Source organism: Mus pahari, chromosome 2, assembly GCF_900095145.1.
Source record: "Mus pahari chromosome 2, PAHARI_EIJ_v1.1, whole genome shotgun sequence".
NCBI classification, from domain to species: domain Eukaryota; kingdom Metazoa; phylum Chordata; class Mammalia; order Rodentia; family Muridae; genus Mus; species Mus pahari.
In genome coordinates, this window is record NC_034591.1 from 117,837,809 (window position 1) to 117,861,420 (window position 23,612).

The following is a 23,612-nucleotide window of genomic DNA, read 5'->3' on the forward strand; positions in this document are numbered from 1 at the left end:
GGGTATCTGATGGAATCTTCCAGCTTCTCCCAGGATGGAGAGCTCTGAGCTCCCATTTTGGTGGTACAGGTTGCCAACATAGTCATTAAGTGCGGCTCAGAGCTACCAAGTGTCAGCTGCCCCTATGGCCCCACAGCAGCCGGCTTCTCCAAGCTTTCTGTCTTCATCTGTAAACTATGTATAACAATCCCACTCATCTCATAGGCACTTTTTAAAATTAATTAATTAATTAATTCACTTTACATCTCAATTGCAACCCCTATTTCCTCCTCTCATCCTAATCCTTACAAATCCCTATTCTTCTGATTCTCCTCAGAGAAGGGGAAACCCCCTTGGGTACCACCCCACCCTGGGGCATCTAGTCCCAATAGGACTAGGCACATCCTCTCCCACAGAGGCCCAACCAGGCAGTCCAGATAGGGAAAGGGGATCCAACGGCAGGCAACTGAGTCTTGCTCCAATTGTTAGTGGACGACCCACATGAAGGCCAAGCTGCACATCTGCTACCAATGTGTAGGGGGCCTAGGTCCAGGGCTTGCATGGCGTTTGGTTGGTGATTGAGTCTCTGTGAGTCCCCATGGACCCAGGTTAGTTGACTCTGGAGGTCTTGTGTGTCCTTTCCGCTTCTGGCTTGCTCAATTCTATCCCCGACTCTTCCACGAGACTCCCCGAACTCTGCCCGATATTTGACATTTATTCATTTTGTGCTCATGCGTACGTGCTCTTGTGTGGAGGTCAGAGGACAACTTGTGGGAGTTGGCTCTTTCCCTCCACCATGTGGGTCCCAGAAATTGAACACAAGTCACTAGGCTTAGCTTCAAATATCTTTACCTGCTCAGCCCTAGACTCAGCTTTTTTTTTTTTTCAGGACATTGGTGAAGTCTGCCAAATCCATGGGGTTCTTAAGGATTTTTTGGTGACTTACTGAATTAGAGACTTCGTTTCAGCTTGGGAAAGCAGTGAAGGAAGGCTCATTATTTCTGAAGAATGTTAGTGTACCAAGGTCAGTTCCTGCTGGTTAGAAGGAAAACCTAGTCACAGGCTCATGTCCTCATACCCCATGCCCTTTGAGGATTATTGTAACTGGAAGCTAAAGAGAAAGCCGGCCATTTACACAGAAAAACTCGATCTGAGTAAAACCCAAAGAAGCCTGCTTTGTTCTGCAAGTGCTGCAGGGGAATTCACATTTAATCAAAATTGAAGACCACAGCATTTGCATGAGAATTCTTGCATCTTATCTCATTTTAGTGATTTCCTGTTAATTAGTTGATGCTCCACAGAAATCCCGAAATGCTCAAATAATAGGGTAACAGAAATAAAGCTGGGGTGTCGTGACAGCTTAAGGCAGAATTAAGTTTGCTTCCTTGGTTTGGGGCAATTTTGCTAACACATAACCTGTAACCTACTTCTGAAGGCTATGAGGACATAATTATTTGGTTAATTTTCATACTTCAGTTTATAATCCTAATTAGTTCTCCGACTGGTGTTCCCTAGGCTATGTAGAGCCCTACCTCAGCATGTTTGGGAATCTTGCTATCTGGAATCTCTTGTTTTCATTGAAGAGATGAAAAACTTCATGTATATCCCCTATTGCTATTTTCGTTCATTGTCATGTGTTCTTGCTAGGAGAGTTAGACTATCCTGTGACTTAGAGCTCCAGAGGGAACTCTGTGAAGTGCCTGTTACATTAAGAGCAATAGTTTTTAACTGGCATCGTGAATGTATTACAAATATTATGAACATAATCTGGGCATTGTTGGTTTGCCCCTTGAGTAGGAGCTGGAACAGTGAAGTGTGAATGAAGGGATTGCCAGGTCTAGTCACTTACTGGGCAAAATCCTTTTCTAAAAAGATTACTTTTTTTTTCTTGTTAAGTTATGTGTGTGCATTTTGTTCTCATGTATGTCAGTGCATTGCATGCATGCCCGGTGCTCACAGAGGCCAGATGTGGGCATCCAATCTTCTGGAATTGGAATTACAGATGCTGGTTATGAGGGGCCATGTAGGTGCTGCCGATCAAACCTGGGGCCTCTAGAAAGGCAGCCAATGTTCTTTTTTTTTTTATTATTAGATATTTTCTTTATTTACATTTCAAATGCTATCCCGAAAGTTCCCTATATCCTACCCCCGCCCTGCTCCCCTACCCACCCACTCCCACTTCTTGGCCCTGGCGTTCCCCTGTACTGGGTCATATAAAGTTTGCAAGACCAAGGGACTCTCTTTCCAATGATGGCTGACTAGGCCATCTTCTGCTACATATGCAGCTAGAGACACGAGCTCTGGGGGTGCTGGTTAGTTCATATTGTTGTTCCACCTATAGGGTTGAAGACCCCTTCAGCTCCTTGGGTACTTTCTCTAGCTCTTCCATTGGGGGCCCTGTGTTCCATCCTATAGATGACTGTGAGCATCCACTTCTGTATTTGCCAGGTACTGGCATAGCCTCATAGGAGAAAGCTATATCAGGGTCCCTTCAGCAAAATCTTGCTGGCATGTGCAATAGTGTCTGGGTTTGGTAGCTGATGACAGGATGGATCCCTGGGTGGGGTAGTCTCTGGATAGTCCATCCTTTCGTCTTAGCTCCAAACTTTGTCTTTGTAACTCCTTTCATGGGTATTTTGTTCCCTATTCTAAGGAGGAATCAAGTATCCACATGTTGGTCTTCCTTCTTCTTTGTTTTCTTGTGTTTTGCAAATTGTATCTTGGGTATTCTAAGTTTCTGGGCTAATATTCACTTATCAGTGAGTGCATATCTAGTGACTTCATTAAGGATGATATTCTCCAGATATATCCATTTGCCCAAGAATTTCATAAATTCTTTGTTTTTAAGAATAGTAAAAGCTGAGTAGTACTCCATTGTGTAATTGTACCACATTTTCTGAATCCATTCCTCTGTTGAGGCAGCCAATGTTCTTAACTATCCAAAACTCTATATTCTTATTCCAAATTTTCTCAAGCTCCAAAGTTTTGATCACATGGATATATGGGTATGTGTTGGTGGCTGTGTGCATGCAAGTATGTGTGCCTGCAGAGACCAAATGAGGGTGCTTGATCCCCTGAAGGAGCTAGTTACAGGCAGATGTAGGCCATCCAAAGTGGGTGGATGTTGGGACTGAATGCCAGACCTCTGTAAGAGCAGCAAGTTCTCTTAATGGCTGAGCCATCTCTCTAGGAAAAAAAAATAGCTCTCTCTCTCTCTCTCTCTCTCTCTCTCTCTCTCTCTCTCTCTCTCTTTGTTAAACTTCTGCCTTTATTGTAAACAGTAGGTGGGACACGTAGCAATGGAAAAAAAAAATAACTTACAAAAGCAGAGACTTGGTGAGCTGCCTTGGAGACTCATACATAGACACCAACCAGGGCAGGAGGAAGAGGACTCCAAAGCCCACGAAGAGTGAGGCCACTAAGGAGATGAGGAGCTCTTTGTAAATATCATGTGTGTACTTGGCAGAGGTGACCTCAAAAATGAAGAACCAGGCAGTGAAGAACATGCCGATGGCCAGAAGTACCACAGCCAGGTGAGGGAAGACAGTCAGGTTCACTGAGCTTCGAGCTCCATTTTGTCCCGCACAGGATAAACCACCAGTCCGCCACTGGAAGAACACATCAGCCTAGGAAAAGTTCTTATTGCATTTACATTGTTGATAAAAAATAACTAACCTTGAATAACGCACCTATTACTGTCTGTATTAGTGGCGCTCAGTAGAAATACAATGAGGACCACATACTTTGGGTGTTTGTAGTTATGTATGTGCTTGTATGTATGTGCACATGTGCATGTAAGTGCATGTGGGGGCCACTGGTTGATGTTGGGTGCATCCCTCTATTGCTCCCAAGCTCATTTTTGAGACAAGGTCTCTTATTGATTTTAGAGCTCACTGCTTGACCAGACAGGCTGGCCAGTGAGCTCTGGAGCTCAACTTGGCTCTGCCATCCCTCCCAACCTCCCAACCCCATCCCCACATACCAAGTTCTACAGTTATAGGCAGGAGCCACTGTGCCCAGCTTTTATGTGGGTACTCGAGATCTGAACTGGAGACCTGATGTTCCTTCAGTGGGCACGTTACAGACTGAACCATCTCCCCAGCCCTTAGAGACAGCATTTAAAAGTTTTGTTGTATTCTCAGTTATAAAGCGAAATTATGAATTTTATTTAACCCAACATATGTGAAGTTACTTTAATTACATTAGAAATTACTGCATTTTTCCAATATTAATTATTGTAAAACTTTGTATGATTTTGAAAAACTATGATATTTTTCAAATCCATTTCCATTTGGACATACCATATTTTATTCATTGATTTTTGGTAGTCCTGCACATTACTACCCAGGGCCTCATGGTTTGGCTTTACCATATATTAACTGTTTAGTAGCTGGTTGTGGCTAGTGGCTACTGAAGTAGTGTGGTTCTGGATGCTCAATAAAGACTCATTCTACAAAGAGTTAAAACCAGAGGCATCCAGACAGTGGAGTGGTTATACTGGAGAATGAAGAGCCTATATATATTCACCCTTCCTAAAGTTAAGTAGCCATGAGCAAATCCATTAGCATAATGTAGGGACCAGTGATTAGGCTGAATTTTAATGATTTCAAAGGCTGTTTCTGTCGTAGGGAAAATGTCATCCTTGATATTCAAAGTAGGGATTCAGCTCAAACAGCTCTGCAGGATTCAACCACAAAGAGAAACACGAATCCATAGGGCTTATATATTTGATCCAAACCCAGGCTTCTTATGTGAGTAAAAGCCCATGACTGGCACCGAGGGCTCTGTAGCACCTCCAAAACTGTATGCAATTTACATGTTATAGAAGTACTTTTTATTTTCCCCCAAAGAGAGACCCATGGCTTCTATCAGGCTCCCAAATGTGCCCTATAAGCAGTGTGAGAGGGCTAGTAGAAAGACATCTTGGTAATGGTACATGTTATTTACATGACTCTAGGGTTTCTCAATGGACGTGGGAGAGCGTTCTCACTCTTGCCCTGAGACATCCCTGGATTTACCCACTAGCTCAGAAAGTATGTATCACAAGGCCCTTGGGAGCACACGCTTATATAAGAAATGGTAGATTCATGTTTCCTGCCTTAGACTCACTCTGGGGCATCAATTAGTGAAAGGCTTGCAGTTTTTGGTTGAGAGTGCAGGATGAAATGCATGGAAGTTGACTGTTCACATGCACACTACCTGTCCCTTGAGGATGAGCTGCTAAGAGATGTGGGGCCCGCTGCTGAGTTCTGAATCCCAGCTTGGTTATTAATGAGCTGCCTTGTATTCCTTGCTTCCTATTTCCTTCAGACTGACACTATCATGCTTTTTCTATTTTAGTTGAGTTGATACCTTAGAGAAACTCCAGCCTGCACCACCCAAGCACGATGTGTAGCTGGAAATCTAGAACAGCAACTTTAAGGTGCTTCTCCCAAGTGTGTAGGCTGGTCCCTACATGTGGAGGTATTCTGTGAGCCCAGATGAGAAGTGCCTCTATTGAAATGTGTGACTGTTAGGTTCCATGCCAAGTAGTCTCTTCATTCATGGGCCATGCATGCAGCTCTTGCTGTTAATGAGAGAAATAGGAGTAAAGCTATTTTCTAAATAAAGGTCACGTGTTTGCGTTCCTGCACTTCATAGCAATTTACCAGATGTTTGTATTCTGTGAAATATGGTAGGTCAACGTTCCAGCGCTAGAAAGCAGCTTGGGTGCTGTGGATGGTTCTCTGTTGAAAACTAAACCTGGGGACTACTGGGGCTTTATATCCTAACAGTGTACGTCACAAAATTTGATTCTCTGTGCAGAGCTGATTAGACTGAGGTCATAGATATAATTATCTTAATCATGCCTGGTTCTAGAAGAGGTAGCAAACAGATAGTTTACTAGTAGTGAATCATTTTTCTCAGTGTTCGATTTTCATTAAATCATTTTGTTACACGTGTAACTAGTAATTAGTCTTAAGATTCCAGCCCCAAAGGAGAGATTTGGGCTCAAGTGGGGTCTGTGGGCAGAAATCGTCTGAGACACCTAGGACACCTTCTCACCATTTCAATCAAAATTTCAATTAAATCAGCGAGTAACCCAGATGGCTGGCGTGACAGCAAATACAAAGGATGCCCTTTCTAATCTTATCTTTAATCCCCCCCCCCCCAGTGGGCAGTATAGCTGGAGTTGGTGTAAACATCATAATTAGGGAAGACTGGTTGGTGGCAAGTCCTCCCCCCCAGGATCTTGAGAGTCGCAGTAGCCCAGAAGGGAACCTGTCTCTAAGCCCAGCTACTTTAGTGACCTCTGCGATGCTGAGAAAGCCATTGCCTGGTGGATGGACATATCTCAGAGATGGAAAGCTGGACAAGATGTTTGCTAAGATGGGCAGAGTAGTGTTTGAGTAACCAAAGCACTTGTCTTTTAAACACAACCCTGGCAGAGGTGCACTTGCCCACAAGCTTTCCTAGTCATAGGACACTGGGCTAGCTTGAAGCTTCCTGGGAGGCGGGCTGCCAAAGCCCAGTGGGGTATGGTATATTTGGTCCCCTATCCTTGCTTTTTCATCTGTCTCTAGGCTGAATGGAGGAATCTGATGGTCTGAAAGACTTAAGAAGCAGCAGGTGACACAAACCAAGAAGGGGCGGGGAATCAGCAGTACAAAATAAACACCCATGTCAAAGCATGTCAAATAGAAAATAATAATTTATTTTAACTTCATTTTACTTGATGTTTGTAACTAATCATGATTCTGTGAACTTGCTTGGTTAAGTCTGTCCCTTCCAATCTACAAAGCAAAGGTCTACAACAATGAGCACTTAAAACTCCACAAACAGTCTCCATCCACGACTTCCCTGTACATGCAAATTCTTCCAACAGGCGGCAATATTTGCAAACATGCTTTAAGCGTCCACAAAGCTGCAGGAAATTTTGCTTTCTGTTAAAACCTTGACACTCTTCTTGGGAACCTTAACCATAAAAATGTTAAAAATGGATATCCCGACTAGTAATGTTGCTAATTTGGTTAGTGTGTGTGTGTGTGTGTGTGTGTAATCACCAACCAGACTTTGGTGGGTTTGTGTTGAAACCCCAACTGATATAAGCTGTATGAATGAATGGCGACTTGTATGAAACACATTCAGCGAAGTGACATTACAAAATAGGGACCCATTAAAAATACATACTGGCAGTTGCATTTTGTGTTTTAGGCAGAAAAAAAAGCGTGTTTAACCTTCTTTTATATGAATATAGTTTAAACAAATTATTCTGTGAAAGTATGCTTAATAAAAGATCTTTTGGAAATTTAAACACTTTATGAAAAAGGTTAACAAGTAAAAAATTACCATTGCTATTTGAAAAAAAGCTGCTTGTTAATATTGCCTTCTAAGAGAGTAAGGGTGTATTTTCCCTCCACTGAAAACAGAGCTAGGACACCCAAAGTTGTAGGAGTGGCGAATTTAGACTATCAACATGATGGTCGGGCTTATATATACAAAAACTTGCCGCATTGAACGAGGCAGAGATGTCTACCCCAACGGTAGTGGTCTCTCGTATGTACACAAGTGAAAGTTATACAGTAGTCACCGACAGGAAGGAATTGTATACCCTAGTGCCATCTGGCGATTTTGTGCCGTGGGTTAAGAGTTCTTGGATAGTCATCCAATTGTCAAAGATCTTTTTGTTCCTCTTCTTCATCATCTTTTTGTGGCTCAGTTCCAGGATGTTCATCTCCTTCCTGTCGTCGGATGCCTGCTGCTCCTTCAGACAATCCAGCCGGCTCTGCATCATAAACTCGCGCCTCCGCCTCTGTTCCTTGGCCTTCACCAGATGTTGCTTGCGCTCCTCCTTGCTCCAGTAGCGCCCCATCTTCATCTCGCTCATGGCGTCATCATCCGTGGTCAGGCCACTGCGCTCCTCGCGGATCTTCAGCGCGCGCTCCCGCAGCAGCCTGTCACGCACTGGCCTCTTGGTGATGTAGCGCGTCCCGTCACTGCGGATCTTCACTTTCCATTCCATCCTGGGTTCCGCGGAGTTAGAAGAGTTCAAGTCCTTGCACATGCTCACCAGGCTCATCTGGCTCTGCGCATACTCCACTGCTGACTTCTGCTGGATCAGGTGCATATAGCTCTGGTAGTGTTGCGCGTGAGCTGGGATGTGCGCGTGTTTGTAAGGGGAGTGGTGGTATGAGGGCAGGTAGGCACTGCCCAGCTTTGGGCTGGCTGTGGGGCTCCTGCTGCCATCGCTAACTCGGCGTTCTTTGATCTCCAAAGCCTGGCTGGGGTCCAGCTCTTTGGCGCTAGGGTTGTAGTTTGGGGTGCTTACTTCAGGGTCCTCGGTGATGGCGAGCAGATTCTTGGGATTTGGCCTGTAAGCTTCGATGTTAGCTGTGGCCCCTTCACTACTGCCCTCGGCCACTCTCCGCAGGGAGTTGTCCGGAGAGATCTCCAGGGTGAGTGGGGTACTCCTGCAGCTCTCCCCCGTGTTGTAGGCGCTTGAACTATCCTTGTCTGACTTCTCTGGCAGCTCAGTGATGTCCGAGAGCTCATGGCGGCGCACATCCACACTGGTGTTGTAGTTGCGGAAGCCACTGTGGTGCAGCATCCAGGACTCACGGTACTGCTCCTTGAGCTGCTGCATCTTGTGCGCACGCACGATGCTTAGGCACTCCAGCTCGATGCTACGCAACTCCTCATTGAGTAGCTCCAGCTCCTTGTCCACGCTCTCGGGGTCACTCTTGCCAGCAGCATCCAGCGGGCTGCTGGGGTAGTACAGGCTGTAGGGGCTGGCGCTCTGCACCTGGCACTTGAGCTCCAGCAGTTCGCGGAAACGCTCGCACTCATCCTCTGGGATGCCCAGGTAGTCCACATCGGTACAGTCCGCAGAGATGAAGGACTCGTTGCTGAAAGGCAGGTCGCCACTGCCCAGGGTGTCCTGGCTACAGGTCAGCTTCCTCTGGCCTGCCAGCGGGTTGGCAGACGCCGTGGCGTCTTCACCATTATTCTCCTGTTCTGAGCTCTCATCATTGCGGGTGCTCTCATCCGTTCGTCCCACACCGCTGTCTTTCTCGTGCTGGTTGGATAAGATGGTGGCTGTGTCTGTGGTCCCACCGTCTTCCTCATGCTTCTTCTACATCAGAGAAAGGAACAAGAAAAACCAGTTCATGAGAAGTCTGGGGCAGGGGTTGGGGGAGGTGGGAGGGGGTTGGGAGGAGGAGGAGGAGGTATCCAGTGTGATCTTTTTGTGTAGGATAGGAGTTTGGATTGAGCTCTAAGTTCCTAAGGTTGACCTGCAGCATTTGAGGGACCTAGGGTCCAGGTAGTGGCCAGCCCTGTCTCTTATGAGTCTGGGCCAGATCCTTATCCCCACTTTTTCAATCTATAAAATGGGTAAGATAATAACTAAATAGTAAAGGAACTCAAAAGTAGGAAGAATGTATAAGTACTCCCAAGAGACTTAGTAAATAGGTAATTAGGACTAGCAGTGGCATAAGAGGGAGCTACAGGGCTCTGAGCAGCTCAGGTTAATCATAGAATTACTTTACTTCCAAAGGTGTGACTTAATTGTATTTTTCCCAGTGAATACCAACAGAGTAGTATCAATGTCTCTGCTTTGTGTGTTTTAAGCCATAAAAGCTTTATAATCGAGGTGAGGTGGTGTGTATCTGTAATCCCAGCACTTGGCCATTGATTGCTTTGAGTTTGGAATTCACTACTAACTACATAGCCATTTCCAGGGAGGAACTTGGTGAGGGAACCTATCAGCTTGCATTCCCCTCATGCTCAAACAGAAAAGGTCTTAGGCAAGAGTTTTCTGATGGCCTTCAGAATCTTGGAAGGTGCTCCTGAGTTGGGGTGGCGTGGGGCGGCCCCGGGTTTTACCTGCTGCAGCACACTGGCTGTGAACTGCATGGCCTGGTGATGCTGTTCCTCGAGCATGTCCATGTGTAAATCATCCAGAAAGTCGTTCCTGTCGTCGTCCATCCAGCCCTCATCCAGCTAGGAGAATAGCGACACACGTGTGAGAGTTCCATATTATCAACTTGGACTTAGAATCATCATGGACACTCATCTGTGGGTGTCTCCATGTGTTTCCAGAAAGGTTTAGTTGAAGAGGGAGGAGCACCCCTGAATTTGGGTAGTGGCCATTAAACAGGAGAAATGAAGCTGAACACTGGATTCATTTCTCAGCTCCGTGACTGAACACAATGCAGATGGCCGCCTCATACCCTGCTTAGCCTTCCTGCCATGCCGGCCAGGATATCAGAGTAAGCCCTTCCTCCCTGAAGTTTTTTGGAGAGGTATTTTGTCACAGCAAGGAGCTTTCTTTCAAGAAAGGACATTACATCAGAAAGAGGAATTGTCAGGCTCTCTCCAGGAGTTATCCCAAGGCAGTCTATAGGCTTGGCAAGGACTTCATCCTCAGACTGAAGGCACTCCAACCCTACACCACACTGGGGAAGCTTCTAATACCAAGTCACAGCAAGTTTGAGTTCAAGGTGGCGTGCCCCTTTAAGCTCAGATGGCAATACGCTGACATTGTTCTGCAGGGTTAGGGACCTGGCTTTGATTATAAAAATCTAACCAACTTCATTCGTAGGACATTGACTTACCTGGAGCTCAGGCCTCGCAATCAGCAATGAAAAGTTCTTGTTTTCTTCACTGGTTAGAAGCGCCACGGCCTCTTCACGGTTCTGTACTTCGATGCCATTAATCTGAAAGCATTAGGAAGGGTGGGTGTGGATAGCAAGGGATACGGCTGCATGGAGCAGAAGCTTCTTATCATGCTTCTGAACTGCAGTTGCCACCACTCAGTCATAACAGGGATCCCATTTAGCTTTTAAAGAATGCTGATTTCTGGAAAGAAAGGCCTTGCTTAGCCAGAGGCAGCCACGATGTGGAGGGGTCCAGAAACTCCCTGCTGCTCGGGGCACACCTGAGCCCTGGAATTTGACATCACGTTTGGACAGGAGAATAAATAGGAAATATAAAGCAGACACTTCCTATTTACAATAGGGGAGAAAAGCAGCAGGGTGCCTTCTGGGAACAAGAGGAGTGAGCAGCAGAGACAGAACTGGCTGGCTGTGTGTACTTGGGCTGCGTGTGCCCAGCTTAGCAGGCTGGATGGCGAGCCAAGTGGGAATGGATCTCACCTTCATACCGACAACCCTCTGGCAGGACATCTGCCTGCCTGTCTCAGCAAGTTTGAGTTCTGCAAATTTTTGTTCCTGGGCTGATACTCCTCTAGGGACACTGTGGCAGTCTTGCTGACTTGGAAGTTGAGCCCTTCAACTGACTTTGCCACTTTATGTCAAAGAACCAAGAGGTGGCAAAGCCGGAGACACTGCCAGTTGTCATTATCCAACCTGATTACACAGCGGATACAGGGAAGGGGTATGTGTGTAACCCAGGCAGGACTCTGGGGGCGCGTTTTATTACTTCCACGTCCTATTTTCAATGGTAACGGTTCCCAGGCAACTGTAGCAGCAAAATTATGCTGGGGATTATGGCCCTCAGGTGTGAAGGGCTGGGACTCTTTCCTAGGGAGACTCAGCTGTCCAGGCTCTTGCTAGAGGCTGGAGAAACACAATATAGAGTGTGGTGGGAAACCCAAACTCTACATGGTAGCTTGTGAAATGGGAGAAATAAACAGATTAGAAAGATGGAGATAAATCTGAGAAGAGCCAGAAAGAGAAGCCCATCCCACAGAATGAAGCCAAGGCTCTGTGGCCCTACAAAAAGTCATGGGGCTGATAGACATCAAATGATAGGATGCTTGCTTAGCAGGGCTGAAGCCCTGGCTTCCATCCACAGCACTGTATCCAACCAGGTGTGCAAGAGGTGGAGACAGGAGGAGCAGAAGTTCAGGTTCATCTTTACATAGTGAGTTTGATACCAACATGGAATCCATGAATACCTTCCCCCTACAACTCCCCCCAAATGATTACAGCTAGAAGGAAGAAGTAAGCAGGTCTTATTCTGCCTACACGGAACAGCAGGATTCAAGGTAAAGATGTCACCCTTAGAACAAAGTCCATAGGGCAGGTAAGTGTGGAATCTGAAATGTCAGACTCCTCAGAGGTATTTGGTCCAAAATCCGAGAGAGCTTGGTCTACCTTCACGTCCCCCTCTGTGTGTGACTAGCTAATTAGTCTCATTTACTAATCTAACATGGTTGGTCTCACTACTCAGCTGAATTCCTGGTTCCTGTTCTTAAACCTATCCTGCATTTCCAACCTGAGAGCTATTTCTGGAACTCGGTTCTTTGCTGAAGATGTGCACCTACCTGGATGATGCGATCTCCTTCCCGGATCCGTCCATCCTTGGCTGCAATGCTGTTTGGGTCAATCTGAAACACACAGTAGACAGCCTCAGCATGAACACAAAGGCTGTCTTTAACATATTATCATACTTGTCCTTGCCTTTCTGTGTTGAACAGATTTACAAATAGGACTCAGCATTATGCACAGGGAGAAATGAACTATCTGTTTTAAGCTCTTCCCAGGGACTCTCAGACCTCTGCCTGGCAGTACTATGACAGAGGACAGCTCAGAGCTGTAGAGCTGAGCTGCTGAAGAGGCAAAGGTGAGTCCTGGAGGACACAGAGTGACTAGAAGCAAGTCAGAGACACGGATTAGGTGGGAGGGCACCCTTAGGTGTGCTGCCTGGCAGCCCTACCTTGATATTTTTCCATACCAAATCTCGTTATCAAATTTTGGAAGACAACTTTGAAAGTGAGCTGTATAATTGGGGCAAGTGGGGCTGAGGATAGCAGGGGTGCCCCCAAAACATGCTGATGTGACATGCAAAGCTTGGTGGGTGGTGCTTATCCAATGAGTTGACTGTGCAGTCTTTAGCAGATATGGCTCTTGGCCCAGCCCATAGAGACAGATTTGATTTCTTTGGGAAATTGGTTTTCTGCAATCACAAGGAAGAACGCCGCATGCATAGGAAAGTATTCATAGTGAAGTCAATTTCTTCACTCCATCTCTTCTAGAAAGATCGCTACATCTTTCATCTGTGTACTTTGGTAAGTCTACGTAAGTTACGTTTGATGTATATGACTCTATGCTATGGCAGGGAAGAGGGAGAGAGACTTTAAAAGCTACCCGTCTCTCTGCCTCCCATTGCACTTGAGATGGGGAAGTGTGAGGCTGCTCTTCCCTGGGGGCTGAGCACGCAGACTATGGAAACGACTCCATTTTATGGTTGGTTTGCAGCTTCTCAAGGGTAATTTTGCCTTATGTACCGACATTAGAACTTAACCCCTGTGTAAAGATGTAGCTCCATGGAGTGTGATGAAGGGGGTGGGGGTGGGGGTGGGCAATGCATTCTCTATCTTTCCAAATATCCTTTTGAGGAGCTTGGTCTAGGGTTTCTGAACAAAATCAAAGAAAAACAAAACCTTTTTTGGCTTTGGGAGGTTAATTTTCAAACGTTAGCTTTCATACCTCACTTATATATATCCCAATGTCATCTTCGTCATCTGTCCGGTAGCACACAGTGAGACCCAGCTTGTCCTGGCTGTTCATCCTGTAGAGGCCCACTTCCTACACAAAGAAAACCACCTCTGTGAGATTCTGGCAGGAAAGGGGGCCAGGAGCATGTCAAATGCTTTGAAAATATTTGGTCTAAATGATGAACTGGATTTCTTTGCATTCGACTGTGTAGAGCCAGTTAACTTACCAAACAAAAAGTGATTATGGACATGGGATCAATGCCCTGGGCATTTCTGACCTCTCAGTCAATATAAAGTCATTTTGAAAATAGTTATTTTATTGATCCTCCCCAAGAAAAATTACCCATATTTCAGTCAGCGTCAGGACCGCAGGGGTAGGGCTTTTAAAAAGCATTCTTTCAATGTCTGCCACAAACAATAATATTTCCACACCCCGAATGTTCCAGCCACTTCGGTACAAATGTTTCTAGCATGTTGGGCCAGATCATCTCACGCTGAGCCCCTTAATATGCGCAGGCGTAGAACTTGCAAACAGATTATGCATACATTGATCCAAGAAGGAGAGTAACGTGATAGTGTGCAATTAATGCTTTCTACAACAGCTGCGATATTTACAGTCGAAAATTAGTTTCAGCCACTGTTACTGCAAATTAAATAAGATAAAATAGCAAACTGAGCCCAGTGCTGGGACCCACGGTAACAGGCAGTGTTATTGTTTGTGCCAATTAGTCTGCACTTCCAAATGAAGTCGGAACTTTGAAAATCTTGGGAGTTCTGGGAGGATACTTCTGGCTCTCTGCGAGTGGCTTACAAACCTTCTCACCCTGCCACTCACTCTGCCAGTGACTCAGGGAGGGGTGGTGCTGCTGCAAGCTCTGGGGTCAGTTTGAGGGGCTACCTGCTAATAAGCTATCCGGCCAGCTCTTTGATCTGATTTTTATAGTTTTTGCTGGGGAACTGGGAGGGTGGGAAGGGCACTGAAATGGTGTCTTCAGGATGCTCTATGAGAGCCACTTCCAAGAGGCATCTCCAGAGGGTGTGAGGGGCACAGCAGCCTTTGTGGAGAAAGGCTTCCCTCATGAAAGATAAGGTGCACAGTAGCACTGATGCCCTCAAAGCACAAAAACAAGGCACAAAGGCCCCAGGCCAGTGTGTCAAAGCCTTATCAATGGGGAGAAAGAAGCAGGGTGTATGTGGACATGCGACTGGGCCAGAACAGGTGGTGGTCCCTAGACCCGTGAGGAGCTTGGCTTTAGGTTTAGGTAGGCACTGCCCTGATCTCTTGTGTGTAAGATGTTTATGGATGCAGGCCTCTATGCACATCCCTCGTCTACCTTTATCTAGAAGCTTCACCATCTAGGGCTTGTTGACTTGCCTAAGCCTTTCTCTGCTCACGAGCACAAGTTGGGCTGTAGGATGAAGCTCACAGCACTGGGCCTGACCCACAGTGAGTGACAATTTAATAATTATGTTTGGGTCACAAGTAACCAGCGGTTACAATGAGCTGTTGGTGCAGAGTGCCCCTCCTTAATAAGATGCTGTTGGTTTATTTTCTGATCACTGATATGTTAATTAATTCAGTGACTTCCTAATGATTGCTCTAACAATATGGTAAATTCTCATTAAATGAAACTGTTAATTTCTAATGCTCTAGTTGTATTAGATGGAAATTTCCTTCCTCGTTTGTGAGTGCGCCAGGCAGGCTGGTTTTCAGGGGTGCATTTAATCACAAGGGTAATCTGCAGATCTTTTGGAATAACTAGTTTTCACCCTCCAAATACAAGCAGCACACCGCACTTGTGCTTCCAACACCTCCCAGTGTTGTCACTGGATTGTACTCTGACTAAGACTGTGCTGAAATCAGTGAGATTTCATGATGAGTGGCTCAGGTTGTCCTAGGCAGGTGCAGATCAAATGTTGTCACTGAGCCTTGGGCTCTTGTAGGACCCATTTGGTCCAGGAACAGGTTGGAGAGGAAGCAAGATCATAGGCAAAGACTGGAGGGAGACAAAGGAGAGAGACACACAGTATTGTAATTCCACTTCCAGTAGGGTTCGATGTGAGGGAACAGGCTAGGTGCTCCTCTGTGTGACTTCCAAGACGACAGTCCGTTAAGAAACTAGTGAAGATGCTCTGGCCCTACTCTGCCTCATTCCAGCCCTCAAGTGTGCTTCCTGGTAACACTGGAGAACTCACAGGAGTTAAAGGAAGTGTGTAGAAAGTGTTATGACATTGCCCTGATAACCAAAGGCATGTCTGTTTGACTGAAGGTGTTATTGGGTAGCTGTCCACAGGATAAGCTAAATTCTCCTGCATCAGTCAGTCACAGACTGACAGCAAGGCAGCCAAGCTTGCTCTTGGGATCTTTTATCATAGCCAGGCATGACTCTGTGACACATGCTCTGAGTGGCATATGAAATCGGGGAGATGTTTGGAAATCATATCATAGAAAGGAATTTTGAAGTGTATTAGGGGTTTCTGGGTAGGACTCCTAAGAAAGGGTCCTCTCCTACAAAGAAAAGGACTAACTAGATTTATCTATCTTGGGCACCAAGTATGTCAGTACCTCATGTCAAGACATTAGCATAGGATTTTGGCAAATTCTATCATGACAAGTGTCTCTCTGCCTTTGGGCCATTGTCTTACTTGACAAAATTGTAGAAGTATTAAGCTAAAAGATTTTAGCTCATCTTACAGCTTGTGTGGTTTTGCCTTTTCGGCAATATATAAATTTGTATCCTAAACTTTTTATAACCAGGGGGAATTTTTAGTACACAAATATAAGCTGTAATAGAAAGTATCTTGAAAGTACCAAAGAGATGGCTCAGTGGGTAAAGTACTTACTATCCATGCATAAGGACTTAAGATCATATCTCCAACACACACATGCAAGCTGTATGTGTGTTTTTAACCATAGCACTGGCGTGGCAGAGATAGGAGGACCGGAAGCTTCTGGCAGCTAGTCTAGCTGGAAGAGTGACATCGTCAAAACTTAAGGCGGTAGCAGATGAAGAAAAACACTGGAAGCTGACCACTGGCCTCTGCATGTGAGTGTACATTCATATTTCTATAAAATACCCTGAGCCATGTTATGGTATTTTCATCAGTGTCCCTGATAATTAAATCCTTGCCTGAAATGAAGCAACGTCTCAAAGTTCTTGAGTTGAACCCTGACAATAATGTGGGCACGTGGAAGAGTTTACTTCTTACCTCGTGGGTTTGTTCATAACTTAAGTGCAAGTGAATTAAAATTGTTATCTAAAATTACCATTGGACTATAGGTATAGGATATATATGGAATATAAATGAGCTTTATGTTTAGACCTGCTTTTCTAGCATCTTTACCTCATTATCTATGTGCAACTATTTCAAAATCAGAAACACTGTTTGTCCCAAGTATCTGAGGACACAGGGTGCTCAACCTGAAATCGATGCTACAATAGCCACCGTTTCAAAATCTGCAGGTAGAGACCAAGGTCCTTTTATTATAGCTGTTCCCAGTGAGAGGCAGTTTTTAGAACACATGGTCCCTTACAGCAGCAGACTGAGGTAGAGATCAGCGCAGCATTCAGCCTTTGAGCCCTGCTGCCAATCCTCCCAGGACAGACTTTCATGGAGACAGTCCCATCCTGAGTTTGGCTGGATCTCACTGAGAGGCTATAGGGACTGGACTCCATTCTGGACATGGATGTGCGGTCCACCTTGCTCCAGCTCGAGGCGTGGATCATCAGCGGTAAGGAGACAGCAGGGGAGGCACATGCTCTAACTGGAAACACTTGCCTTCGTGTTAAAGTTCTCTCTTCACCCACTTCAGTTGCAGACGAAACAAAACTTTACAACCTGATTGACCCTTAAGCACAAGAATGGCAGCATCATTCCTGTTGGAGGGCGGTACAGTGAGAGCCAGTTTACATCTTGTTCTAAAAGGATTTGTAGTAGTGGATGAACTGGTGTTGGCAATGTACTTGGTAATCAGTAAACGGGACATCTGGGGTTCAGGCATATGCTTGGCATCAGGCTATCAGTTTCTTATGTTTATCTGGAAATTCTTAGAAAGTCTTGGCAAAGCCTATGATAAGTTTAGCCTTAATCCCTGTTCCTCTGGAATGGATCTCCATGCCAGAGAAGAGGCTGTGGCTGAGCCAGAGTGACCTCAGCAGGATTTTGATGATCTTCAGAAAAGGAAGTGCCACTTTCTCACAAGGATGAATTTTCCACCTTCTTTGGGTCTGCATTGATCCATGTTTTTAACTTGGCTTGGCAATGACAGGAAGGCATTCGTAGCTAAATAATGGATTATACAGTATCAGCAGCATCCAGTCTTACCATGGAGGGATGGTATGTTCTCAACAAAATTGAATGAACTTGAGATTGTAAAGCAAAAAAAAAAAAAAAAAATCTAATGAAAACATAAGCTCGGCTTGGTTACCAACAAGCAGGTGCCAACTTCTCTTGATCAAACTTTTCAGCCACTTGTCCCTTCTTAAATGAGACTTGGTAAGAATGGAGATGGCTCAAAGTTCCCAGGGAATTGGTCAGTTTTCACCATGCATTTCTGCTTCTGAGGAAGGAAGCCTGGCCTTGCTGAGCTCCTAGTTGAAGGCATAGGGGTTATCAATACATGGCTGTCATGATGATGGAGATAGGATTTCAAAGATGACCATTAATCAAACAGGTATGAATAATGCATCAGCATTAGCTGGATTACACCATTCCCATCCCTGGTGTCCCGTTGCTTATTGGTCTAGATGGACTATTTGATAAAGATGAGTGGCTGAGTCTAACATTTCAGATGAAACTTACATGGTATTCCAATTAGCAGTATGAAGGGGGAACACACCACCTTCATGACTCAAGGTCTTGGTTTCAGCCTCAGCAAATTAAATCGGAAGAAACCCTAAATGTAATTTGAATGGTTTATCCCTACCCCCATGAGAAGCCCAGTCATTTCTTCATAATTCCTTTTCCTTACTGATCCAAGATGGCTGTCAGATATCTAAACTGTTTCTTCTACTCATGTAGTGATGTATCTAAAAAGATGATGGTTTTCCTTGAAACCTTACACCAAACTATTTACCCCTCCCTTCAGCAAATACTTAGGTGCCTAGGTACTGGCCATAGACTGTTCCAGACACTATTTGGGCATGGACAACAGAAGAGCCCACTCTTGAACGGGGCTTGTCCTTTACTGGGGCGGTCAGACAAGATGCGGATGTTTGTGCCATTGGCCTATAGTACAATTCAGCAAACATCTCTCAGTGATGTAATGCTAGGCAAGGTTGAACTCTGATATGCCGAGGCCCTGGTTTTAGATGGCCGTACATACGAAGAGAGAATCCTGAAGATTCGTGTGATCCTGGGAAAGTTAAGAGGAGGCCGCCTCAACCAGAGTCAGGACCACGCCGGGTTCCTTGAATGAGCACTCACCTTTTGCCTCATAGCTTTAATGAGACATTTCTAGATAGACTACAGCCTCCCCATGGTATCTCCAGGATCATCACAATTTCCATCTGGCCTCCTGTTATTCTGAGAAATCAGAATCATATCAGGACCCTCCCCTCCTTGTTAAAACTGTAGCTGGCCTTTTCTTTCTCATCTTCTAAGGACATCATCAAAACAATGCAGGTGACAGCAGCTCACAGGCTGGAGAGGATGCTACTGCAGAATCACAGGGGAAATTAAAACAATAGAGTACAGGGGGAAAAAAAAACTTCATCAGCCATCTATTTTCTCTTTTAATTGCCTGCAGGAAGACCTGGAGCAGGTGTTCAGTACCTGAAAATTCAGGGGTAATTATTCAGCTGCTCCACTCTGGGGTATACTTGGGAATAAGCCCTTTAACGCAAGGCAATTTCACAATAACAGGGATTTGACACTTACCTAAATATGATCATTTTGTGTACTTTAAAAGGAAGAACATCTGTTTTCCCCTCTGCATTGGCTTTGATAACATCCCAACACGCTTGTATATATTTTCCTCACACATAATAGGCATGGATCGGTTGCTCTTTTATCTCATTCAACATGGGTGCTAAGCATTATGCGGAGAATGTGCCTTCTACTTGAAGACAAACCTGATCCTTCTGAAATCAGATCCAACATCTGCAACCAGACAGGTGGAGACCTAGCAGAGACACTGCCAGCAGGTCTAAGAACTCCTGTGAGGAGGAGGGACAGTGGCTGTGTGTCTTTCTGTAAGACTGGGTCTGCTGCAGGGACTCAGATCTCACCAGGGGTTTGTTTGCTGCTCCTCTCAAGTTGACAAGGAAACATGTCTCCGTATCCTTCTGCAGATGTAACCCAGCCATGGAATAGAGGTACAGCCGCTGTTCCCTAATGGAGATTCCCCAGAGGGAACCTCAGTACGACACTGAATGTTTCCATCAGCCTTATGCTGCAGTAAGAGAACACCTGGGCCTAGGGACTTTATACAGAGCAGAATACAGAGCAGAAGTCTTTTTTTTTCTTTCTTTTTTGTACCTTCTGATTTGGGAGGTACAAAAGCATGCTTCTGGCATCTGCTTGGCTCTATCACAGCATAGCAGAAGGTACCATGGTGGACACATGTGTTTTCTCTCTCGCTTTTCTCTGTCTCTCTGTCTCTGTCTCTGTCTCTGTCTCTGTCTCTGTCTCTGTCTCTCTCTCTCTCTCTCATACATGGTTTACTAGGAAGCAAGACACTAAATGTAGAGGGTCACTCTACTTTGTAGCAATCCCCTCTCATCAGAACAGATGCATCCCCTGAGCCCGTCTTTAATCTCTTTAAAGGCAAAGCCCCCATGACCTAATTACTACCTCCCAGGCCCAGCTCCTTAAAGGTCTGCCTAGTTCTCCACATGGTCCTTCTAGAGACCAAGCCTCTAGCACCAGACTCTTTATCTAACTCTGGCCCTGTGGTTTTCCCTTCTTGGCCATTATGCTTCACGAATTAGGGCAGTTGCTTCTCTAAAAGCTAAAGGTGCACTATATGAGCCAGTGCTTAACTGAGGAAACCTGTCACGACCAAAAGAGCACTGGAGGAAGCAGCCTTCTCCCCTTCAGGACCTAGTAGTCACCGCCACTCAAAAGAACCACAGATGGGCGTGTCCATTTGCTGGCTCTCCAGGGAAATGCTAAGCTAGTGTCCAAGGGTCCTGATGGTCAACAGCAGTAGTTATCAACCTGTGGGTCTCAACCCCTTTGGCAAGCCTCTATCTCCAAAAACATTTACATTACAATTCCTAACTGTAGCAGAATTACAGTTATGAAATAGCAGTGAGAATAATGTTATGGTTGGGGGCCACCAGAAAGAGGAACAGCATTCAAGGGTCACAGCATTAGGAAGGTTGAGAACCACTGGTCTAGAGACTCCTTCTGGTGAGCAGGAGGATGGCTTCCTGATGGTGTATTTCTAAGTGGCAAATGGTAGACTAGATATAACAAGATGCTCAGAAAGAAACCGAGAATAGACTTCTAAATGAGTATGACTGAAAACTCTCCTAGCACCAAAATAACATGATTGCTGGACTCGGGGCACTAGGCAGACTGCTTAGCTGGTAAAAGTGCTTACTGTGCAGGTCTATCGACTGGAATTGGATTCCCCACATAAAGGTGGAAGGAGAGAAGTTATTCCGTGGAGTTGTTTTCTGGCTTCTACATGGATGGCATGGTACATGTGAATTCTCTCTCTCTCTCTCTCTCTCTCTCTCTCTCTCTCTCTCTCTCTCTCTCTCTCTNTCTCTCTCTCTCTCTCTCTCTCTCTCTCTCTCTCTCTCTCTCTCTCCCTCATCTCTGTCTCTCACCTACACACACAATAATAAAGAAAGCAATGAGTGATAAATACATGCATATTAATATAAAAATACTCTGAGCATTCCAATGATGTGGATTATTTGTCTCTGCCTTTTTTTGTTTGTTTGTTTTTTGTTTTTGTTTTGGTGGAAAGTCTCTTTGCCCTGTCACATATCTTGGGGATGGGCTCATCTGTTTCCAGCCTGAGATAATTGTATAGGACACTATGGATGGTATTAGTGACATGGCAGTATATGCTGGTGCCACACTGAATGACATGCCAGAACCCATACCCTGCTGGTGTGACTCATGAGAACAAGGAGATGTGGAAGCTTGGGCTTGGTTACTTGAACCCATGGCCTCTAGATCACAGCCTTTGACTCGACTGTGGACTGAGACATTTGGGGACCTTGTGAATTTGTGACTCTCTTGTAGTTTTAGGGGCCATGGCTCTATAAAACCAAGAGGAGGCAGGGCTGCTGAATAGTTCATACCCTGAATAATGAGGCTCTTAGATACTGAAGAGGCTCTTGGATTGTTGATGTTGAGAAAGTTGCATCTTTTAGGTAGAAAGAATCACTCTGGGGCAGGCTTAATGATGTTGATATTTACCCAATCTCTTTAGAAAAGATAAAGAGAGCTGCAGTGGGTGCCCAGTCATTGGAAGGTATCCACAGTGAACACAGGGTTTAATAACACTGTCTTGTATTCGGTGCACAGCTTTTATCTGTGATAGTTGATGCCGACTTTCTACTTGAGGCAGTGGTATAGAAACTACCTTATCTGAAATTAACTGAATTGAAGAGAAATTAAAAGCAAATTACAGTTCTGGTGATAACCAGAAATGGGAAAATGTGATATGGGAGAGTGGTCCAAACTGGGCAGGCATTGTGGTATCTCAGTGAACTGTAAATCTGAGTTCTCACAGACAGGACTATGTTTCTAGGGCAAGACTATTCTTGCATCAGCTTCTCAAAGGGACAAAAGAACCCACTGGTGTGAAGCCAACTTTAACTAAATACCCCAAGCCACAATGTCTACGCTACTTCAGAAATCTAGTTTCTGAGATACTTGGAAGCTTCTAGAAGACTCTCCCTGTTCCTGTTATGATGGCTGTCACACAGCAGTGTCATTCCATGAATAATGGACTCTTCTGGGAGGACACTGTTTCTTCTACAGCATCTAGAGAATTCCAGATGAAGGGATAAATGCCAACAGATCTAGTAAGTGTACCAGAGAGGCTTGGGGCTTCTGTCTTCTGTATGCCTCCCACTCTCCTGGTGTATTTACCATGCTAGCCCAGCAGCCAAGAGCTTAATATCCGTCATGAAATCTGTTTAGTTTTGCACTTGACCATTGAGCCCTCTGATGGAAGAGAGTGTGTCCAAGTGTCCTGGAAGAGCAGCAAGCTGCTTCAATAATAAAATGCTAAGTACTAAGCTGTGCCCATACCTAGCTGTCAGTGAACATCCCTTTTTGTTGGCTGATTCTATACTTTTATACTCCATCCTGTTCTACAGTGAGAACCAGGTAGCTCTCAAGGATATAAGAAGAAAACAGCTGTTCTAGGCTATCCAGCTGCTTCTACTATGAAACAAGCCACCACTGCTAATCAGCACCTGTTCTTCAGCAGGGCAGCCTAGAATGCACAGCAGTGGGCTAGGAGAGTAGATAAAATATGAATGGGTGGATTTCCTCTGGCTGACTTTTACATAGAGCTAAAGGGTTTACCTGACAGTATCATGTGCTGTCTTGACCCTGCTCTACAAAATAAGTTTTCACATAAGCTTGGAATAATAATAATAATAAGACACATTGAACTATTCAATGATGATTTCCTGAAAGTGTAAAGAATGATATAATAGAATGTGATAGTTTTCAATTGACTCAATAGAGGATAATGTAACATTGTATGGTATTTATGGCATTAGGCTCTTGGGCCCCTATAATATTTGGGGGAGCTGTGGATTTCTGTGGCAGTGTCAAGAGCACTAAGGTGGTTTGAATATGCTTGGCTCAGGGAATAGCACAATTAGGGGGTGTGGCCTTGTTGGAGGAAGTGAGTTACTTTGGGGGTGGGCTTTGAGATGCTTGCTTCTCCTAGCTACCTGGAAGACAGGATTCTTCTGGTGGCTTTCAGATCAAGACATAGAACTCTCAGCTCCTCCTGTACCATGCCTGCCTGGATACTGCCATGCTTCCACCTTGGTGATAATGGGCTGAACCTCTGAACTTGGATACCAGCCCCAATGAAATGTTGTCCTTGATAAGAGTTGCCTTGGTCTGGAGTTCTTTCATAGCAATGCAAACCCTAACTAAGACAAGCATTTAGGAAACATGAAGAAGGAGCTTTTGGGGGCAACTCCTTTTTGTTGGGTGGTAGGCTACATTCAGTCACCCTACTTATCGCCCTATTGTTGAT

The 23,612-nt window shown here is 45.1% G+C and overlaps 1 protein-coding gene across 2 annotated transcripts in view; it reads right to left on the reverse strand.

Moving 5' to 3' along the window:
* Positions 1-6,652: 6,652 nt before the first annotated feature.
* Positions 6,653-23,612, reverse strand: part of Pdzrn3 (PDZ domain containing ring finger 3) — a 227,974-nt gene continuing 211,014 nt past the window's right edge. For both annotated transcript variants that reach the window (XM_021189748.2, XM_021189769.2), the window contains 5 exons: positions 13,413-13,511; positions 12,248-12,310; positions 10,575-10,676; positions 9,844-9,960; positions 6,653-9,091 (listed from right to left, as the gene is read on the reverse strand). In XM_021189748.2, the coding sequence (XP_021045407.1) occupies positions 7,535-9,091; positions 9,844-9,960; positions 10,575-10,676; positions 12,248-12,310; positions 13,413-13,511 (1,938 nt within the window). In that variant the 3' untranslated portion in view covers positions 6,653-7,534. The remainder of the gene's footprint in view (positions 9,092-9,843; positions 9,961-10,574; positions 10,677-12,247; positions 12,311-13,412; positions 13,512-23,612) is intronic.